This window comes from Agelaius tricolor, unplaced genomic scaffold, assembly GCF_023055355.1.
Source record: "Agelaius tricolor isolate 1412-34295 unplaced genomic scaffold, bAgeTri1.0.p SCAF_1, whole genome shotgun sequence".
Lineage (NCBI taxonomy): Eukaryota > Metazoa > Chordata > Aves > Passeriformes > Icteridae > Agelaius > Agelaius tricolor.
This window is the reverse complement of record NW_027269261.1, coordinates 69,939,417-69,958,002: the sequence shown is the minus strand read 5'-3', so window position 1 is coordinate 69,958,002 and position 18,586 is coordinate 69,939,417. Positions and strand designations below refer to the sequence as shown.

The following is an 18,586-nucleotide window of genomic DNA, read 5'->3' as shown; positions in this document are numbered from 1 at the left end:
GGAAGGAATGGTAAGCAAAAAAAAAGAAAGAAAATTTAAGCATATCTGAGAAGAAAAAATAAGGGGGAGAAATTATTTGCTCCAAAGTCAGGCTTTCACTCCTGAAAACTAACAAATAAGGGGCAAGGAAAAGAAAGAATTAGACAACCACGGTAAAAATAGATATACTACACAGAAAAGAGAGAGAGGGAAAAGGCTACAAAAGGTTCAATGTTAAGTGAAAATTGTTTTCACTAACATATAAGGCACTCCAGCTTAGCAGAATTATGCAGCATTCTCTTTGGTTATGCAGAAGTAAACGAAAAAATGAGGAATGACATCTTGTTATGACTGAATAAAAGGCTTGTCTGTATGCCTTCAATACAAATATGCATTAAAGGCACATATTCAAAAAGAGAAATGTTCTCCTCCCTAGATGGAGGTGCCAGAGACTGGGGCTGAGAACAAACCCCATCAGTTAGGTTTCTTATGTGGTACCGAGATTCTGTTTCCATGGAACAGCTGAATAAAAGGAAAAACAAGATTGGTCAATAGCTGTGAACAAAATGAGGAGGCTACATCCACACAAGAGAACTATTTATCTGCCTTCTAACAATGGCACAGCTGCACAATGCTATCAGTTGTGTTTCATGTACACAGGAATGTTATGGCCTGACATAGACCAACGTATAGAGAGGACTAATGTCTGTGCAATATTGCTGCAAACATGAGGGAAGCACTTCCTCAAAGCAGATACTGTTAGAAAGAAAGAAATACAGGGAAGAATGGCTAGGAAACTAAAACAGCTGTTGGTGTTGTCCAGAGAGCTTCTGTTCTGCCACAGTGCTAAGAAAAGCTGTCAGAAAACAGATCCTTTTATAAAGTAAGAGAAGACTGGGAATACAGGGGGAAAAATTACTTCCTGGCAATTTTGTATGTTGTATCATGACAAACTGATGTGTTTTCATGCTTCAGGGATAAAGGCAATGACTATCACTCAAAGCAGAAATAAATATTTTGTCCTTTGATCTCTACTTCTTTTAAAGGTCAAAAAATTTCTCAAACTGAACAATTAGAAGCAGCCCATCAAATAAGCTATGAAAGGTTTGATAATTTTCATGGAGACACATGGTAGTTATCACTGACATAGTGATGTAAAGCTCTTTAAATTTTATACTGAAATACAGGAAAACAGAATTCCTGTCATTTGATAGGTACTGTTTCTGCTTGTATATCCTATTTAAATGTAGTATCCAAGATCATAGAAACACAATCCTGTTTAGGTTAAAAGACCTCCAAGTCATCTAGTCCAACACCCTGTGCAAAGCAGATCCAATTAGATCCAGCTGCTTGACTAATCCAGTTGAGCTGTTAATATCTCCAAAAATGGAGACCCAATGACTTACATGACAAAACTCTATGCTAATTTTTTCTCAATAATGACTTCTGGTATTGTTTAGAGTACTGGTGGCTCCAATTCCACAACAGTATTCTTTCTCTATATCATGTGAGAAGAGAAGTTAAGACTGCCTGGTCTTAAGAATCATAACCATAAGAAAATTGATCCTCTATTTGAGGGCAGGTAAGTGAAAAATCTTAGAGGCAGAGATGACTGATTGTTAATCAGGTCAAAGACCATTCATTTAAATTTGCATAACTTTACCAGGAAAAGCAAAAGCAGCTTTAGTTTAAAGAAAACGAGACCCTATCACAGCTCTCGGTTTCCACCCTCAGAGTAAAGCTCATTTTGTCTACAACTTAAAGGCTGATTCTCAAATATACACATTATCCATGGAAAACAAAAAGGGAAGGACTGCAGAGAGCTGGTTGCCAGGGGACTGCTGCAAAACCATGTCTGCTGGCTGTGACTAACAGGCAACTACTAAAATTTATCTGCATGTCAGCAGACCTTGCTGTTCACCCCTAACAGTGACACACCAAGTGAAGACTGGTTATTTGGGTTTAAGCATGAGACACAAAATTCCTATTCCAGAACTCCTGAATATTTTTGAATTTGTATTGCTCCTAGCATAAACAGGCAGAAAAGCTAAAAGAATTCCGGAACAAAATACTTTCACAAGTACCCCAACCTTTGAAACATGATCCCCATTTTTAAAGAAGAGTCTTTAGCACTGCTGAGAAAGAAGGACTAGTTTGCAAAACATGTTCTATTTTAATTGTAGGAAAAGAGTTTGTTTTTGTTTTTGTTGAATAGACACAGAGTATTAGGTAAAAACTTGGTATAAACACATGGATGCATGTTTCAGGGAAGAACCACACTGCTTTTACAAAGAGGAATTATACATAGTTATGGTTACATTCCCTTGCAAGTGTTTCTCAGTGCTGTATGTCAGGCAAACCACTTAATAAATGTGGTTGAATAAACATTCAACAGATATTCTTAATTTATTTTCTTCTTCCTTAATTGAGTTCTTTCTGTTCTGGCAGTGCTTCATCCTGACCTTCTCAAAAGCAGCAGCACATACCACATCAGACATAAGATCTGTATACCAAGAAAACATAGCAAAGGCAGCTGAATCTCAGTAGGTGAACCCTAGACCGTGATGTTGAGTTAGAAGTTACTGTTGGGTTTTTAGGGTCAAATAATACCTCCAAGTGAAAATGCCAAATATATATTTGGCATGCCACCTACAAAAGCAAATTCCCCAGATGAAGCTTATAATCAAGTAAGAATTTTTAAAATAAGCAAACTAAAATAAAATAATACAACATTAATAACAGTGACTTGGAAGGGAAGCCTAGTACATGAGCAGCTAGTTTGGGAAGGGTTTTTGGCAGAATGAAGCAAAACCACAGATGGTGATCATATACTGTATCCTGATATTATATGCTCTTGGTTCACTGAAAAGTATTAAAATAGTTTTTTTCCTTTGTTGCTGCAGCTATATTAATAATGTTCATATTTATGTGTTGTAAGCATTCCTGTCCCAATTCCATAATTCAGTGTCCTCAATTAAGTCTTCCATCTAATGGCACCCTAACAGCTTTGAAAGGCTGCCACAACAGACACTATACAGCGTATAATCACACCAATAATTAAATCAATCTAATCAACAAATTAGGCTACATCACCTATGACTCTAAGAAAATGATGGAGCTGAAAGACTTTTCACATTGTAGTTGTAAATACATGCACATTTAAATATTTAATGTGTTGGTAGTTTTAGTAACGTCCTAGCGGTTAAAAAGCACTTGCAGTATTGGAAATTCAAAATGTGATCATGCTGGTTCATCTGACAACTTTTTAAGTTGCTGTAGCTTAAAGAAGAAACAAGTCAGAGATCAGCCTTTTCAGCAAAACTCCTTCAGAGTTTCACAGCCCAAGAAGTATTCACTCCTCTCAAGTGCACCAAGGGTAGAATTGTTGACAGAGGGAGAAGAAGGAAGAAAAATCTTTAACTATTTCAAATACCATATAATAATTACATTTCTGGGTATATTTCAAAAGGTAACTCCTCTTTTTTCCTGAATGACCACAACATGACAAAGGGCTTAAGCAGAGAGAATTAAGCAACCAGTGATATATTTCTCTTTAAGTCATACTCCCTACTCAAGAATTGCTCTAAGGTTAGCAATTACTGACTTCATTAATTACCAGCTATATTTTCCTGTCATATTCCACTGGTAACAGAAATATATGAATGAAGTGTTTTAAGATGTGCTGCTAGAAAAGGTCCTAGTTTTCCTTCACAGACATCCATGCTAGACACTACCCACAAAAGCACTACATTCCAGACCCAGTGACAACTTTCTTTCTACAGAGAAATTGAAAAGGTGTTCCTACTTCAAACACTGTGACTGTAAAATATATTAGTTCTAAATACAGCTATTAAGACAATGTACTTACTTAGGCTACTCAGTTGTCTGATTATATTTGCCAAGGAAATATTGGTGACACATTCCAACTCATTCTTGATACCTCGGGGCAGAGCTGTGTGGCACAAGTGCCTGGGGTCTATGTTCCTTTTTACCAGAGGCATTCTGAAATGTATCAGAGGACCAGCAAACCTGTGAAGAAAACAGACACAGTACTGTTACAATCTTAATTGTAAATATTTTACATTCAGGTTATGTCTGAAGTTAAATTGACTAATCTTAACAGATAAAAATAGCTCCATAGTACTGATAGAATTCCTTGCTCTGTGAATACCTAAATATTTTCTTCTTTTCCCAAAGAAAGATTATTTCATTCTCTCTCTTTAAATCTTTACCTGATTCAGAGTCTACTGAAGTGCCGAGTAATTTTTTACTGTTTCTGTTTTTTCCTAACCCCCCCACCCCCCTAAAAAAGACAGGAAAATCTCTGCAGTCCAAAGCCATTAGAGAAAGATTGTGTTCTTGATGGACTACTTCCTTATTCAGTGCAAGCAAAGTCCAACAAAAAGTCCTTTTGTTATGAGGTCAAAGTCGAACTAGTTGTCATCGATTATAGTTGAAAGGTAGGTATGACTCATTCATTGTGTCATGTTACCAGCAGGAGTCACCCTTCTAATCTGAACACCACTTCTAAATCATACATAGTCAAGGTAGGGAAAGGGAAGATGTTGCCCTTCTCCCTACACTGCTACTGACAATTAATTCACCTAACAATGCATCTTCTAAATATGAAAGTCTCCACAGTAGACTTGTAGTGCAATTCCCTCCAGGACTCAGAAATCCTACCCCTTCACAGTTTTAAAATTCAAATGGTAAATACATCAAGAGTCTTCACTAGTTCTACAGACAGCATAAGAATTGTCTCAGGCTGTGAATCCCAGGCTGATAATTTTCTGCACCCATGACACTGATTGGAAGGAGTTTCCCAGAGGGCAAGTTACATCCCTCATCTTATTAGTGCTGCTTATTAAGACCCATTTACTAAAATGCTTCTTCACCAAAAGCTGATTCCCTAAAATTCTGTATTTTGCCATCATTTGTCATGTAACACTCTGACAAAACTCCCACTTGACATACAGAGAATGGATACACTTAGTGTTGGTGTAACTTATATTCTCCCCTCCCACTGCAGAAGAGATTACACTTTCTCCAGACCAAAGGAAAACAGGTTTTCCACAACGCAACCCATATGCAGTCCTAGTTCCTCAACCACCCAGCCTGCCTGTTTCATCTGTCCTCTGCTTAGAAGTTTTACCCCAAAACTCAAGATGCAGCCAGGCTTTGTGTAGAGCCACAGAATGCACTTTCCCTACAGTATATATTTAGCCACTGTTATCCTTACTTGGTCAAAACTGAGAGGGTGTTTTTGCATAATAGGATAAGATAGAGGTGAAATTTTGCTGACCTAGAATGGCACAGTGAATTAGAAGATGCAAAGGTGACTGTAAAGGAGTACTTTCACCTCGCAGACTGCTTAGATTTCTCCTTGCCTGGTTTCCTGGGAGTATATTCTTTCACTGGAGCCAGAGCTCATTGCTGAGGGACCCAGGTGGGATCCTTAAAGTGCACCTGAGAAACACCTCTGTGTTTCCAGGATCCGATTGCATCTCATTCACTGCATTTTAACATCATGTCTACCACCCGTATTTTCTTGACAGAACAATCAAAATACTCTACGCTTTTTATGTATTTTTATTTTCTAGAAATATCCCAAATCTTTCTAGCCACCAAGTACCTAAGTCCTGAAAAGCTAGACTTTACACACCAACCAAATAAAATAAAAGGGCAAATCTGAATGCGGTCTCAGATAGAAGCAATGGAAAAGTGTTCATGAACGTTTAACTACAGGTTCATTATCATGGTTCCCCAAGAGAAAATAAAGGAACTGTTCTGTCCCTGTCAAAGAAACACATCAAATGATACGTGAGCAATGTTCTACAGAAGCAATTAAATATTAATTCCAAAGTTGAGCCCTTTCTTGATTACTGCTTTAATGAGAGTGTTGCATAAATACCAAGTAGACATGTCTTTTAAAGATGGTCCAAACAAGTATGTAAATAAACATTTTCACAGAAAAATTTCACACTTTCAACATTTTCTAGTATCTGAATAATGCTGTTGTGGGTGTCCTATACAAACTCATAGTATAACAAAAAAAAGTATCAGTAGGAGCAGTAAGTATGCTGAAAGGTGTAGTTTTCAAAGAGGAATAGAAGATATAACTGACACCTTCAAAAATATTCCTGATGTTTGAAAACTATGCAAAGCCTAAAGAGAGGATATTTACCAGATTCCCACAGAAACAAAGAAGGGAGGCAACAAAGGAAAATACCACTTAATTATGCTTAAAACAAAGGAAAAGGCATTTCACATAATGTTTAATAAATTCTGAAACTAATTGCCACAGGATGCTCTATACAACAATAGTACCTGCTGGTAATTTGTCCACTACGGACCACATATTCTTTGCAGTTTGTTGCAACACTAGAAGGTCTTGATGGTTCCTTCCCAATTGTAATTAGTGATCCCAACACAGGGAGCAACAGGTGTGCAACAGCAAATGGAACTTTACTGTACTCACACAATTTCTTCACTCCTATAAAAGATATTTTTCCCAAAGTAGTTCATAAAAAGAAAGCTGAAAAAAACCTGAAAGCACTATGTTTATTATATAGCTTTAGAGCTGTGAAAGAGGAAAAAACAAAAAAGGCATTGTTACAATCTCTTATATCCTTTAGGCAAAATGCAAAAAAAATGCACACACCCTCTCCCCCCACTCCTCCCCCCCATCCCAAACCATGCATTACTCAAGTCACTGGGGCAGCAAAGGAAAAATTCATTCCTAGATCATGAAATCCTGTTACCATGTCACTCCCAAGTAAGCCCTGGAAAGTGTTGGTAACCCCAGGCAGGCAGAAGAGAGAAGCAGCTTGTCGGTGCATAAGCAGATCCCTCGGTTGAGAGGTTACATGACACCTCTCAGAGGTTTGCAGCTCTCCTGTCACACAGCTCTCCCTCCCCTCAGCTCCGCTGCTTCCAGGCTCAGAACGCAGCAGGGCAAGGCAATCCTCAAACCCAGCTACCTCCTCTCCCCTGCAATTCCATGCAAATCTTTGGAGGCAGCTCTTCTGCAGTGAAGTAGCACTAGTTTGCACTCAGTTAACTGGAAGTACTTTACTCCATAGTGATCTTAAAATGAAACTCCTCTTTACAAAGAGATGCCGATGTCTTTTGGAGAGCCACTATTGAAACTCTTCTGCCCCACTTCCTATACATCCTTTGAAGCACTCTGAATCCACTTGAGAAGCCAACTCTAATCTTCTTTGCAAAACCCTTTGCTACTTCAGTTGCACAATGGCTGGCACAAACTCATCCCCCTCACATATGCTTCCAGTATGAGTATAGAGTACAACTGTGTGTACATAACAGTTATGCCTAATGTTTTTGTTAAGCTACTATGCTTTCATATGTGATTTTTCAGGAATTAGGTAAAAAGCTCGAGTTGCTTTTCAGTTAGCTCCTATTACTTAAAAAACTAGCCGAACAATGGCACTAAAGAGAGCTAATTAAAATGTTTTCAGAAGAATAGCCTTAATGACATTTGATCACACTTCTTATCAAAAAAGCAAGTTGTTGAGTGTGTTGCACAGTCCTCTTCAGCTGTTAGGGGTCTTAAGGGGTGAGTGAGATTTCTGTGTCTCACAGCTCTCCAGCACTGCTGGCAGCAGCTCAGAAACCTGCTCTCACAGGGTACCTGCTCCCCACGGCCACAGCCCCTGGCTCTGAGCAGGACAGTGTCCCCGGCTGCTGGTGCTCAGAGAAGGCCCTGGGGAGCACTGGGGTAGGAAACAAACTACCACCTTCCCTTCATCACCCTCCTGCAGGAATATTTCAGAATTGCAAGATGTGTGGAGAAATGTTACATGGTTTACTAGAAGCTTATGAAAAATCTGAGATGTCAGTAGTCACAGTAATGATTCAGGTTTTCTCACGAGTACAGGGAGACAAGTAGGAATGAAAGCACAACAATGAGATGGGGAAAATGAACCCTGCCCCACAGTTTAACTAAAAATTAAATTTCACTTCAGTTTCTTTTTCAGATGACTAATGAAATGTCATGATCACATGGTTTTTATTAATGAAAGTTTACTTCTGATGAGGCTACATTTCATCCTTACTAAAAATGTCATTATTTTCTTAGCATTAATGAAAGATATTAATCTATTATTTTTTCTATAACATGCTAATAATCCAGCACTGAATGCCCTTGCTTTGATGAAGTAAAATTTATTTCCAGCCATTTCTAGAGTATATCTTTAGACCTCAGTATTACAATATTACTTGTAATTTTCCTTTAACAATGTGAAACAGCAATGCCTTTCATATGCCCCATTTAATTGATCACGTTCCAGCTGCTGGCAGAACAGACCACAGTTTCAAATGCAACAATCAATTTAACACTTCCTCCACCCACCCTAGGAAACACAAATAGAATATATAATAGTTTTTATATTTGCTTACATAATCATGTATAACTGCATCTACACTATACACAAGCTAATAAAAAAAAAACTTCAATGTGTTAACAAATCTGGTAAACTCAGAATTGTGTAAGTTAAAAAAAAAACAAGCTACTTCTCCTGGCAAATTTTCTTTTAACTGTATTACAAGACATCATAAGTCATACCAGTTGCAGAAAATCCAAAGATGAAGCTCTTATAATGCACTCTTCTACTATGAAAGGCAAATGTGCAAAGAATTTGCATTCCTTGTTTTTCTGCAGCTCTCACTGCAAGATCAAGATCAGGTACAAGTTTAAGAAGAAACAGACACCTACAGAGTGGTGTCCTTCAACAAAGTAGGCCACAACCACCTACTGCTGAGTCAACACAACGATTTTAAAACTCTAAAGGCATTTAACATCCCTTAAAGGATACATCTCAGATCTGACAAGATGACAACTGACATCTTAAATTGGCAATTCAACAGAAATGTGTTAAAATTACAGTTTTGAAATCCTTTCTGTTTGTGAGCCATGTCACAGAATGGAAAACCTTGGAACACTTCCCTCAAATCTCAGTCTTCTGCAACTCACTTTGAAAAATTTTTTCTAACTTCAACTAACTAGGAAAAGACTTTATTGCAAATAAAAAAACATGTGAAAGCAAATAAATGAGGAATATATTACTGGAATGTGATGTTGACATCACTGCTCTTTAAGAACGAGCATAAAATGAATCATTGGCATCATAAGACCTCCTATACTAGATTGTCTATTCAAAAAAGTTGTTACACGTTTATAGAATCATAGAATATCCTGAGCTGGAAGAAATCCATCACAATCATCAAGTCCAACTCCTGGCCCAGCACAGGACACTCCAAGAATCACACCATGTGCCTGAGAGTGTTGTCCAAACACTTCTTGAAGTCAGACAGGCTTGGTGCTGTGACCACTTCCCTGGGGAGCCTGTTTCTGTGCCCAACCATGCTCTGGGTGAAGAAACTTTTCCTGATATCCAATCTAAACCTCCCCTGTTTCATGCTGTTTCCTTGAGTCCTGTCTCTAGTCACAAGATTTGGTCAACCTAAGGAGCAATGCCTATAAAGGGCATAGAATTGAAGTTGAAAATTTCTTTTTTCATTAAACCACAGAGTCACCACTAAAATATTTCATATTTCCTTTGTAGTCACAAATATGAAAAATACTGTTCCCCAAGTAATAACAGCAACAATCTCTCAAAACATTCTGTAAATATTCTGTTGTTGAACTGATGATAAGATTATTTGGGGATAGATTAATATGTCAATGAGTCACTGAAGGCTCTAGCTCAGTAACATTGTATAGGAAAGCATTTCATTAGCAGGATAGCAATTAATAGATTGCAAAAACCAACCTACTTCATATAACTATAAAATATATTTAAATTAATTTGCAATATTTATTCTGTATTTAATATTGACTGACTTCTGCATTGTATTAATTGTCTGGGGCAATTAGTATTTTCCTCCTATAGAACAAGCTGTAATCATATCAGCACATCTGTCACATCAGATAAGCAGAAAAGAGAGCACAGTCACAAATACGGGTAGGACCTTGAGTTCTACTCAATCTCTAAGGCATAATTAGAGTGTTAAAAAATTATTTTTCAGCTACTACCATCCAGCCAATTTTCTCTCAGATGCGTATCACAAGACTACAGTCCCTCCCCTATGCCTGTATGCACACCTGCACACATACCCACACACTCATCTTTAAAGCACACAAAAAAATATTTGAAAATCCATTTGGATTTGATCACAGACACAAGCTACAGCAACATCTACTTCCTTGTCAAAATTTAGAAGTTTAATATTTATTCAGCTAAACAAATGAAAAAAAGGGCAATATTTTACACAGGAAAAGAAAAAGCTGTATTTTAAGCCCTATGTAGCTTGTGACTACCATGAATTAGTATTGTCAAAGTGAAAGCAGTTTTGGCAAGCTATGGGTAGAAAGAAATTGAGAGATTAATAATTTGTATGCTGACTTTTAAGAGCTTTATCTGTGATAAATTAGCTTTTCAAGAAAATCTTAAATAGCCACCGTGACTGAGATGGCTCTGGTGATGGCAGTGTCAGCAGAGCTCTCAGTATGGGCAGCAGTGCAAAATACAACTCCCCAGTAGAAATGCACCAAGTACAACCTCATTAACAGAAACAGCAGCAACATTTCAGAGGAGAAAGTTGACGTATCTGCTCATTATTACAGGGGCTACCTCAAGTCTGAGAGCAAACACCAGCACATTTTCAGCGAGTGAAGCTGCAATCTGGGTCAAGTCAATGAGCTCTGTGTAACAGAATACACCATCACAGCAGGCAGCAACCACTCCCCACCCCGTGAGTCCAGCCCTCAGGGCTTGCACATCATTTCCCATTCTGCTGGGGAAAATAATTTACCTTTCCACACTGGCTACAACCAGCTCTTTAACTTTGGGCTTTCCCCAGTGTCCCCACTCACTTGTAAGGAATTCCTCCCACCTGTGTTTTGTTCAGGCTGCCTCTGGCCCCTTTTGTCCCAGTATGCAGGTGGTGGAGGTTATCACCATCATTTATACATCCCTCCCCTCCCCTCTCCTCCTCTCTTCAAACCCTCATGAAAAATTTCACTCTGATGACATGTACAGAGCAAAAGCTTAAGGTATCCTAAATACAAGGAGAGAATATTCAGGTCAATATTGGTTTCTTTTCCCCAATACAGGTGCAAAATGCATTAGGGTGAAATAAACAGCATGTGGATTTTGCAAATCTCATCCTGAACCTTAAGCAGAATTCCTATGAGTGACATGGAATTCACACACAATTCAGAGTGAACCAGCTTACTAATTGTGGCTTTTCAAGACAGGTCCTTTTATACCCTTATAAGGGTAAACTCAGCTTGATTTCACATAACTGAAGTTTTTTCCTTTGTTTTCAACTATGATTTTCCAGAATATAAACAAGTACCTATTGATTTGTCAATTTATTAAGCATCAAATGTTACTTCCTTCATTTTTCACTACCTTCCCAACAGCTTCCATCTTACTATGTTGTCTTTTAAATCATTCATGTCAACCTTATCAAATCCACAGCAAAACCAAAAAAAAAAAAAAAAAAAAAAAAAAAAAAAAAAAAAAAAAAAAAATCCGGCCATCATTACTGCAGTTGTCTTGCCAATAACTGTAAAAATATCTCTGTTCACCTTAATAAAGAAGTTATTTAAATCAAAATGCTATTGGAAAAATTAAAAAAACCAAAATATTTATAACAAATCAGGTTCAACACTACCTACTCTGAACAGCAGGACTGCTGGAGGCAATAAGGCACTAAGCCAGTTACACTTCTGGCTTACAGACAAAATTCAATGAACAAAGTTATGATGTGACACTGTTTAGCATGTCTACAGCAAGAAACACTTAGACTTACAAATTTCCTTCACATTGGGTATGTTAAGCAAAAATAGAAATAAGAAAACTGTAATCAATTTTTTTTGTATAACAGCTTACTTCCTAAATAGATTTAACATAAAAAATACAGAATACACAAAGGCTAAAATTTCTGATGAAAAAAAACTCACCTAGGTCTATTAAAAATTAAAATACACCACTAAGGATTTCCAGATGTTAGATGTGAGTTAATCGGTATTTAGGCTTAGTTTTCCTTATAATTCTACTTAGTATCTTGAAACTAAAACTTTTGTTACAGGTATGATGACCCAATCTGTTAATGACCTGTTATATTTTAAAGTTACAAAACAGTAAATAACCAGAAACTGTATAGAATAGAATTGCATTCTTCAAATCCAAACCCTAAGGCACAAAATACTAATCACCAATTTCTTTCCTTCCAATATAGCACTAAATTACAGTGAAGACTTATAAAATCAAACTTGTTACTTGTTCACAGAAAAGATGGGAATCATTATACCCAAACCAGCAAAAATTGCAATGATAATTTACAAAAAAAGACAAACAATAACAACAACAACAAAAAGCAAACAAAAAAAACTCACCAAAAAACCACAAAATTAATGAAATTAGACAAATGTGTTCATATATTAATGGAGAAATATTTAAGTCATATGAAACCACATCTCACTTTATTGTTAAACGATATTAATCAAGAAAAAATGGTGACTTCTTGCACTTGTATTTCTATTAGATTTTCTGAAGAAGTTAATTTAAAAAATAAAGAGCATATGCATAACATACATGTACAGACACATATGGCTAGCTCGAAATAGAAATACTTTAAATTTTTATATGTAAAATTAGAAAAAGAGCTGCAAAATTTCTTATCAGCATTACTAAATATTATTCAGAATAGCCTTTACTCATTAACTTTCTCCTAGTGAGCTCCTGTCAGGTCATTTGATTAATAACAATTTTGGAAGTATCCCGGGTTCTAATTTAGGTACAGCCAAGAATGCTTAAATTAATTTTTGATTACAAGTTTTTCTCGTTTCCCTGAAGGCTAAAAATGTATTAATGCATAACATAGTATGGAACTTGAAATTGCTTTTTGAGACCTATGTTTTATCTGATGACATTTTTTCTCTCTGCATTAATCTAGTCTCCCTGTTAACAGTTTCTAGGTATAGTGTGTAACACAAAAGCCCTGTGATGGATTGCACCAAAAGATCTTTATTATAGTCTTGACAGAGACAGATAACTAATCCAGTGTTAATTTAAAATCAAAACCTTAGTACCAGAACTAAAGGTACCTTCTCTGTGGTTTAAGTATATCTTAACATGCTACCTTTGAAAATTTTCTACAATTTTCCTTGAAAATAAATATTCCATACATGAACAGTTACCTCTGTTACATAGTCCTCTGTCAATCCAGGATAAGACCTATTACAAGCACTCGTGAATTTTAAACAATCTTACAAAATCTACCGAATGCACATAAAAACCAACGCCAATACACTTCTGTTGCACAGATACCACAACCTGCTTTTGAATGGACAATATTTTGTGGCAGCAAATGATAAATATTTAAAGGAAAGGTACCTGAACTGGCTGGCTGCAAAGCAAAGCAGCCTGGTGGGTACTGGGGGGATTGAGGAGCTCCACCCTGGCTCCGGCGCTGAGCGCTGTGTTCCCCATGGGCACGGTCCGGCCAGCTGCCGGAGCTCCTGACTCCTAGGGAGCCCCAGGCTGGGGCTCTGCTGCCCGCAGCCAACACCTCCCTCCCTCCCACGCTGCCACTTCCAAACGGGCTGGCTCTCGCACCCAGGCATTAGAATTCAACACACAGTGCCCTGCCCTAACAACAGGGCTGGCCTTACAAAGGAAACACAGACACGCTCCCCAACTGCCCTTTTTCCCCAGACACAAGTGGAGAACCCCCCGAAGGCAAGTGATTAGGAAATAATTGTTCCTTTGGTACCAAGCTAGCGCGGGTAAATATTAAATTATGATGTGCCAAAAATGAAAGAAGTGAGTTGCTGTGCATTGTGAGGAAAGGAAGGAAGGGGAATACAAGAGTCTGGGCGTTGTGTTGATATTACTGATGAATCTGAGAAAGAAATCACATTTTAATCAAATAATAAATGATGTTGGGAATCTACAGTACTAATTAGACCAATGTACAGAGGGCTGTGACTATGAAACATCACACAATGAGGGAGCTACTTAGGCAGTTCCTGTATATTAATACAGCAGTGATACACACTATATTAATTAGTACTCCCTTACTAAACTAAGTTACAGATGTCAACAATGACTATTGGCTTTTTGTGCCTCAATGATGTCAACAATGACTGTTGGCAGCTTTTTGTGCCTCAAAACATCATTAAAGATTCGAAGAAGTGACGTTAGCATCGCAAGAGCCACGAAGGAGTCATGTATTTAAGAACGAAATCTTCCCTGCACTTTATGCTATGACAAGTGCCTAGATGCATTTTATGCTTAGATACCAAACCCACAAATGACAGATTATTAGGTTTGATTTTCTTTTTCACAGTTTTAAAGAAAGAATTAAGATATACCAACGATGAAGGGGGATATAAAGATGTATAATAATCATCTTATTACGACTAGCTGAGCTTCTTTGTAGATTAATTTCCCCCCCTTGTGAACAATGAAATTCCTGAGAAGAGGATTTGTTGCAAAAAATGTCAATGCAGAAAAACAACATTTTTCCCTGTCTACTGCCATTTATGAGCCATGCTGCAGAAAAAAGGTATTAACATCTACAGAGAAATTGTTTGCTTTTGAACTGAAATGTCATTAAATATTTCACAGTTCAGAAATACTGATGAGGATTTAATAATGATTTATATTACTATAATATATAGAATATAAAAAGAAATACTATTTTAATTATTTATACTGTGGCAGGCTAGAAACAGATCATTACATCATTCACCTGGTGTAACAACAAAAGTTGTTACACCAGGTGAAGTGAGTTAAAGACTTGCTAAGTGAAGACTGGAGGACTCAGACATACCAGCTTTCTACACAGTGAAGTGTCATTTGGGACTAATTTTTCCATTCAAATATCATCATTTTAAATAGGGTATTTCCAGTAATTTCTTGGGTAACCTTTTACAACCAACTACATACCACACATACAAAAATGTGTCAATTCTCCCTCTTTCCTCTGAGCTTTCTTTGCCTATACTTTCAGATTACATACATTAATTATTATTTCTCATTGTTTGTAACATTCAGGTATTTATAGATGCCACACACTTTCTGTGCTAGCAATTCTACTAAGCTATAAATTTCTGTTCTTATTTAGCAGAAAAAAAATTGAGGGGTCCAGATGAGGACCACAGAGGTGGATCAGAGAGCTGGAGCACCTCTCCTATGGAGACAGGCTGAGAGTTGGGGTTGTTCACTCTGGAGAGACAGCTCCAGGGAGATCCTACAACACCTTCCAGTACCTAAAGAGGGCTGCAAGAGAGCTGGAGAGGGACTTATTACAAGGGCACCAGGTGATAGAAGAAGGGAGAATGGCTTTAAATGGAAAAAGTTATAGTTAAATAGGTATTTAATGTTTAGATCAGACATTAGGAAGAAATTCTTCACTGTGAAGGTGGTGAGGCACTGGGACAGGTTGCCCAGAGAAGCTGTGGATGCTCTATCCCTGTAGGTGTTCAAGAGCAGGCTGGATGTGGCTGCAAGAAACACGGCCTAGGGGAAAGTGTGGAACGAGGTTATCTTTAGAGGTTCTCTTGAGTGCAAATAATCTTATGTTCTGTGAATACTTTTAATTATGACATCATTTGTTGCTATTGCCTACTCTAAATTTGCAACTGCATAAATTCAATCTTCCAAATTCTTTTTTCCCCCAATTAAGTTTCTAGTTTAGATGTCCTTTGCAGGTTGAGGCCTGAGTTCCAGACTCTCAAACTCCTGGTCCTTTAAGTAGCTATTCTGGAATGAAATGAGATTCTTTACAGGATGACATTTAGAACTTGCAACAGGAAGTTTTTTCCTATTAGCCTGATTTATATGACTTCCAGTGAATAAATAAATTTTTAAACAAAATCAAGGAAACTAGTCATGTGAATATTTATTAAGAAGAAAAGTGAGCTATTTTCCCTTCTGTCATAACACTGATGAAATATTATATAAAAGAATCAGTATACATTCAGAAAATTTATGTAGCAAGTAGGGATTACATGCTTGAAGGTTTTCAAATGTGCTGCATTTTAATAAATTAATTTTAATTAACTATTCTATAGTTTCTGCAAGCCATAATTCAAACACCTTAAAATATCTCATAAGGAAAAACTAATTTTCCAGACAAAATTAGATTTCTTTGTAATTCTGTAAGCAGCATTTGAAGTCCTCATATTTATATAAGTATTTTCCCCTAAGTTTAAATACTCAAGTTAATTATAGCCAGCATTTATTTTCACTGTCCATGCCTGAGTTTGAGTAGTATTCTTGCCATGAAATGAATAAATATTGGTGAGAAAACTAATTCTTTTGGTGAAGATTAGAACTAATTAAAGATAGTCCTCTCAAGGCGTTTGTGTCATGGTTGATTGTGAGCTTTAACTAAAGCTGTTCCCATAATTGGGATATCTGTAGAATGCCTTCCCTCTCTGGTTTCTTCTAGCTATTTACATGTAAACTAACACTGTCACCTTTCCACTGCCTGTAACATTTGCAAAGCCATACATTTTAACAATATGTACAGGAGCTCAACAACATTTCAAATATCTGCTCCCTATGACGTTCTTCTTAGATTTGACAGTCACTTAAAAATATTAGGATGAAACAGGAATCAGACAAACAGACAAAGAATGACCACATTCACCTCCTTTTTGTGACTTCAGGTTTGGAAACTTGATTTTTAAAATTTTTGAGTTGGTTTTGTGCTATGCATCAAACAAGCATTATTAAAGCTGCCAGCTTAAATAACTGAAGGCACAAACATGAAAGAAGGACATTTTGAAATTCACACATCCTTGTAGTTTATTATTTGGGCTTGAAAATACAAAATCCATGTAAATGAAAATTACAGTTGGCAAACTAGAGATGCCATCTCAGTTTCAAGCAGAGAGAAACTAGTCCCATATGGAAGCTTTTCAAGGGAACTTCACTGGGTCAGAAGATTGTGTTCAGTTGTACATTCACCTTACATCAGAACTTCTTAACAGAGAGACAGTAAGGCCCACCTCCAGGGCTTATGGCATCAGCAGGATTAAGTAACTATGAGTAAAGAATCCACAGGTATATATTTATCAAGGAAAATAAGGTGTTCTCAATCTGCAGGGAAAACATCCTCAGGCCCATTACATGTGACAATCATAGCACCTTCTATCATAAGGGAAACACTGACTTAACATAGGTCTCTGTTGGCTCCTCCAAGGGAGTCAAGGGACCACATAGAGGAAAAGAAGGTTTATTCTTGATACAATACAGCAAAAAGATTAGCCCATCCAGCCATGAGGAAGGGCAGATCTAGTAAGGGAGTTAATAAAGTTGGCTCTTTCTCTCTTAACAAATATTTAGCAGAGAGTAGATAGTGAAAGAATAGGGACGTAGAAATGAGATTATCTTTAGCTGTCTCTTCAGGGAGCTCTGAAAAGACAGCTTGGAATTGTTAGACTTTGAACTAGTACATATAATTATCAAGAAATAAAGATGCCTCAAAGGTAGATAATGTGAGAACTCAATAATTTCAGTAATTCCTTTTGCAATTAAGATATGCTAAGTGTAGAAATTCAGAGAATTTCTACATCTACAGTATTAGACCAGAACTGTATAAAATGCTACTTATCAAATATTGGTGCTGTCATCAAAATACTGGTTTCAAGCATAGGAAAAAATAGGAAATGCATGTCTGTGAAGACACCAACATAGTCGCTTCAGCTGCCTCTGAGGACAGCAGCTGGGAATCATCACAGCCAGCTCAATGCTGGAGCTTCCACAGAATGCCCAGGAATCACAAGTGCCTAAAAAGAGCCATCCATTTCATTCACTTTTTTCCCTTTTTTTTTAACCAAGGACATATGGAACAAACAGGAAATCAAAAAGGCCTCCATGGGCTCCAGGTTAATTCTGTCTACCCTCTTTGAAGCACAGGCACCAAAGGCAGGATGGTTCTTCTTCCTGAACAACAGCCTGATGTTTGAAGAACTCACTCAAGAAATGGAAAGACTGATTAAAGGATGGACACAAGATTAAGAGGAATTAATTCATGCCTCCCTTACTGCAGCAATCAAAAGCATTAAGCCACAGAACACTTTTGTGTGAAGACTCTTGAAACCAAGCAAGCAAACAAGGAAGTAAGATCTTATCCAGAAACTGAGATATTAGCTGCAAGTAGTAGACTTTAGTTCCTGGATCTTAATCCCAGAAAATAATTATGCACTTAATACATATATATATATACATATGTATATACATATACATATATATGGTCATTATATATATATATATAGTCATTAGATAAAATCTTTATATATATTGTTATTAGATAAAACCAGTTTCAGAATTATTGGATATTAGACATGTGTCCTTATAGTTGAATGTCCTAGTCACTTGAAAGGTACTTTTCCATTTTTCCTCTATTACTTAGCTCTTTCTCCCCTAGAAAGGGGAAGACATAGGTTTAAATCACCTGAGTGCTGTACCCATATTTTTCAGTGCTCTAATATGGCATAACCAAACAAATGTTTTCAGTCAGAGACAGTAATGACCACTCTCAGATGAGATGAAATTGGTCACAG

At 37.1% G+C, this 18,586-nt stretch overlaps 1 protein-coding gene across 5 annotated transcripts in view; it reads right to left on the bottom strand.

The window, feature by feature from the left end:
* The window catches only part of WASF1 (WASP family member 1), an 87,853-nt gene that overhangs the window by 24,647 nt on the left and 44,620 nt on the right, over positions 1-18,586 (bottom strand). For 4 of the 5 annotated variants that reach the window (XM_071438632.1, XM_071438622.1, XM_071438613.1 and 1 more), the window contains one exon: positions 3,848-4,008. In XM_071438632.1, coding sequence (XP_071294733.1) covers positions 3,848-3,980 — 133 coding nt within the window. In that variant the 5' untranslated portion in view covers positions 3,981-4,008. Of the gene's footprint in view, positions 1-3,847; positions 4,009-13,403; positions 13,523-18,586 lie in introns of those variants that run through there. The other variant, XM_071438642.1, reaches the window with a different exon arrangement.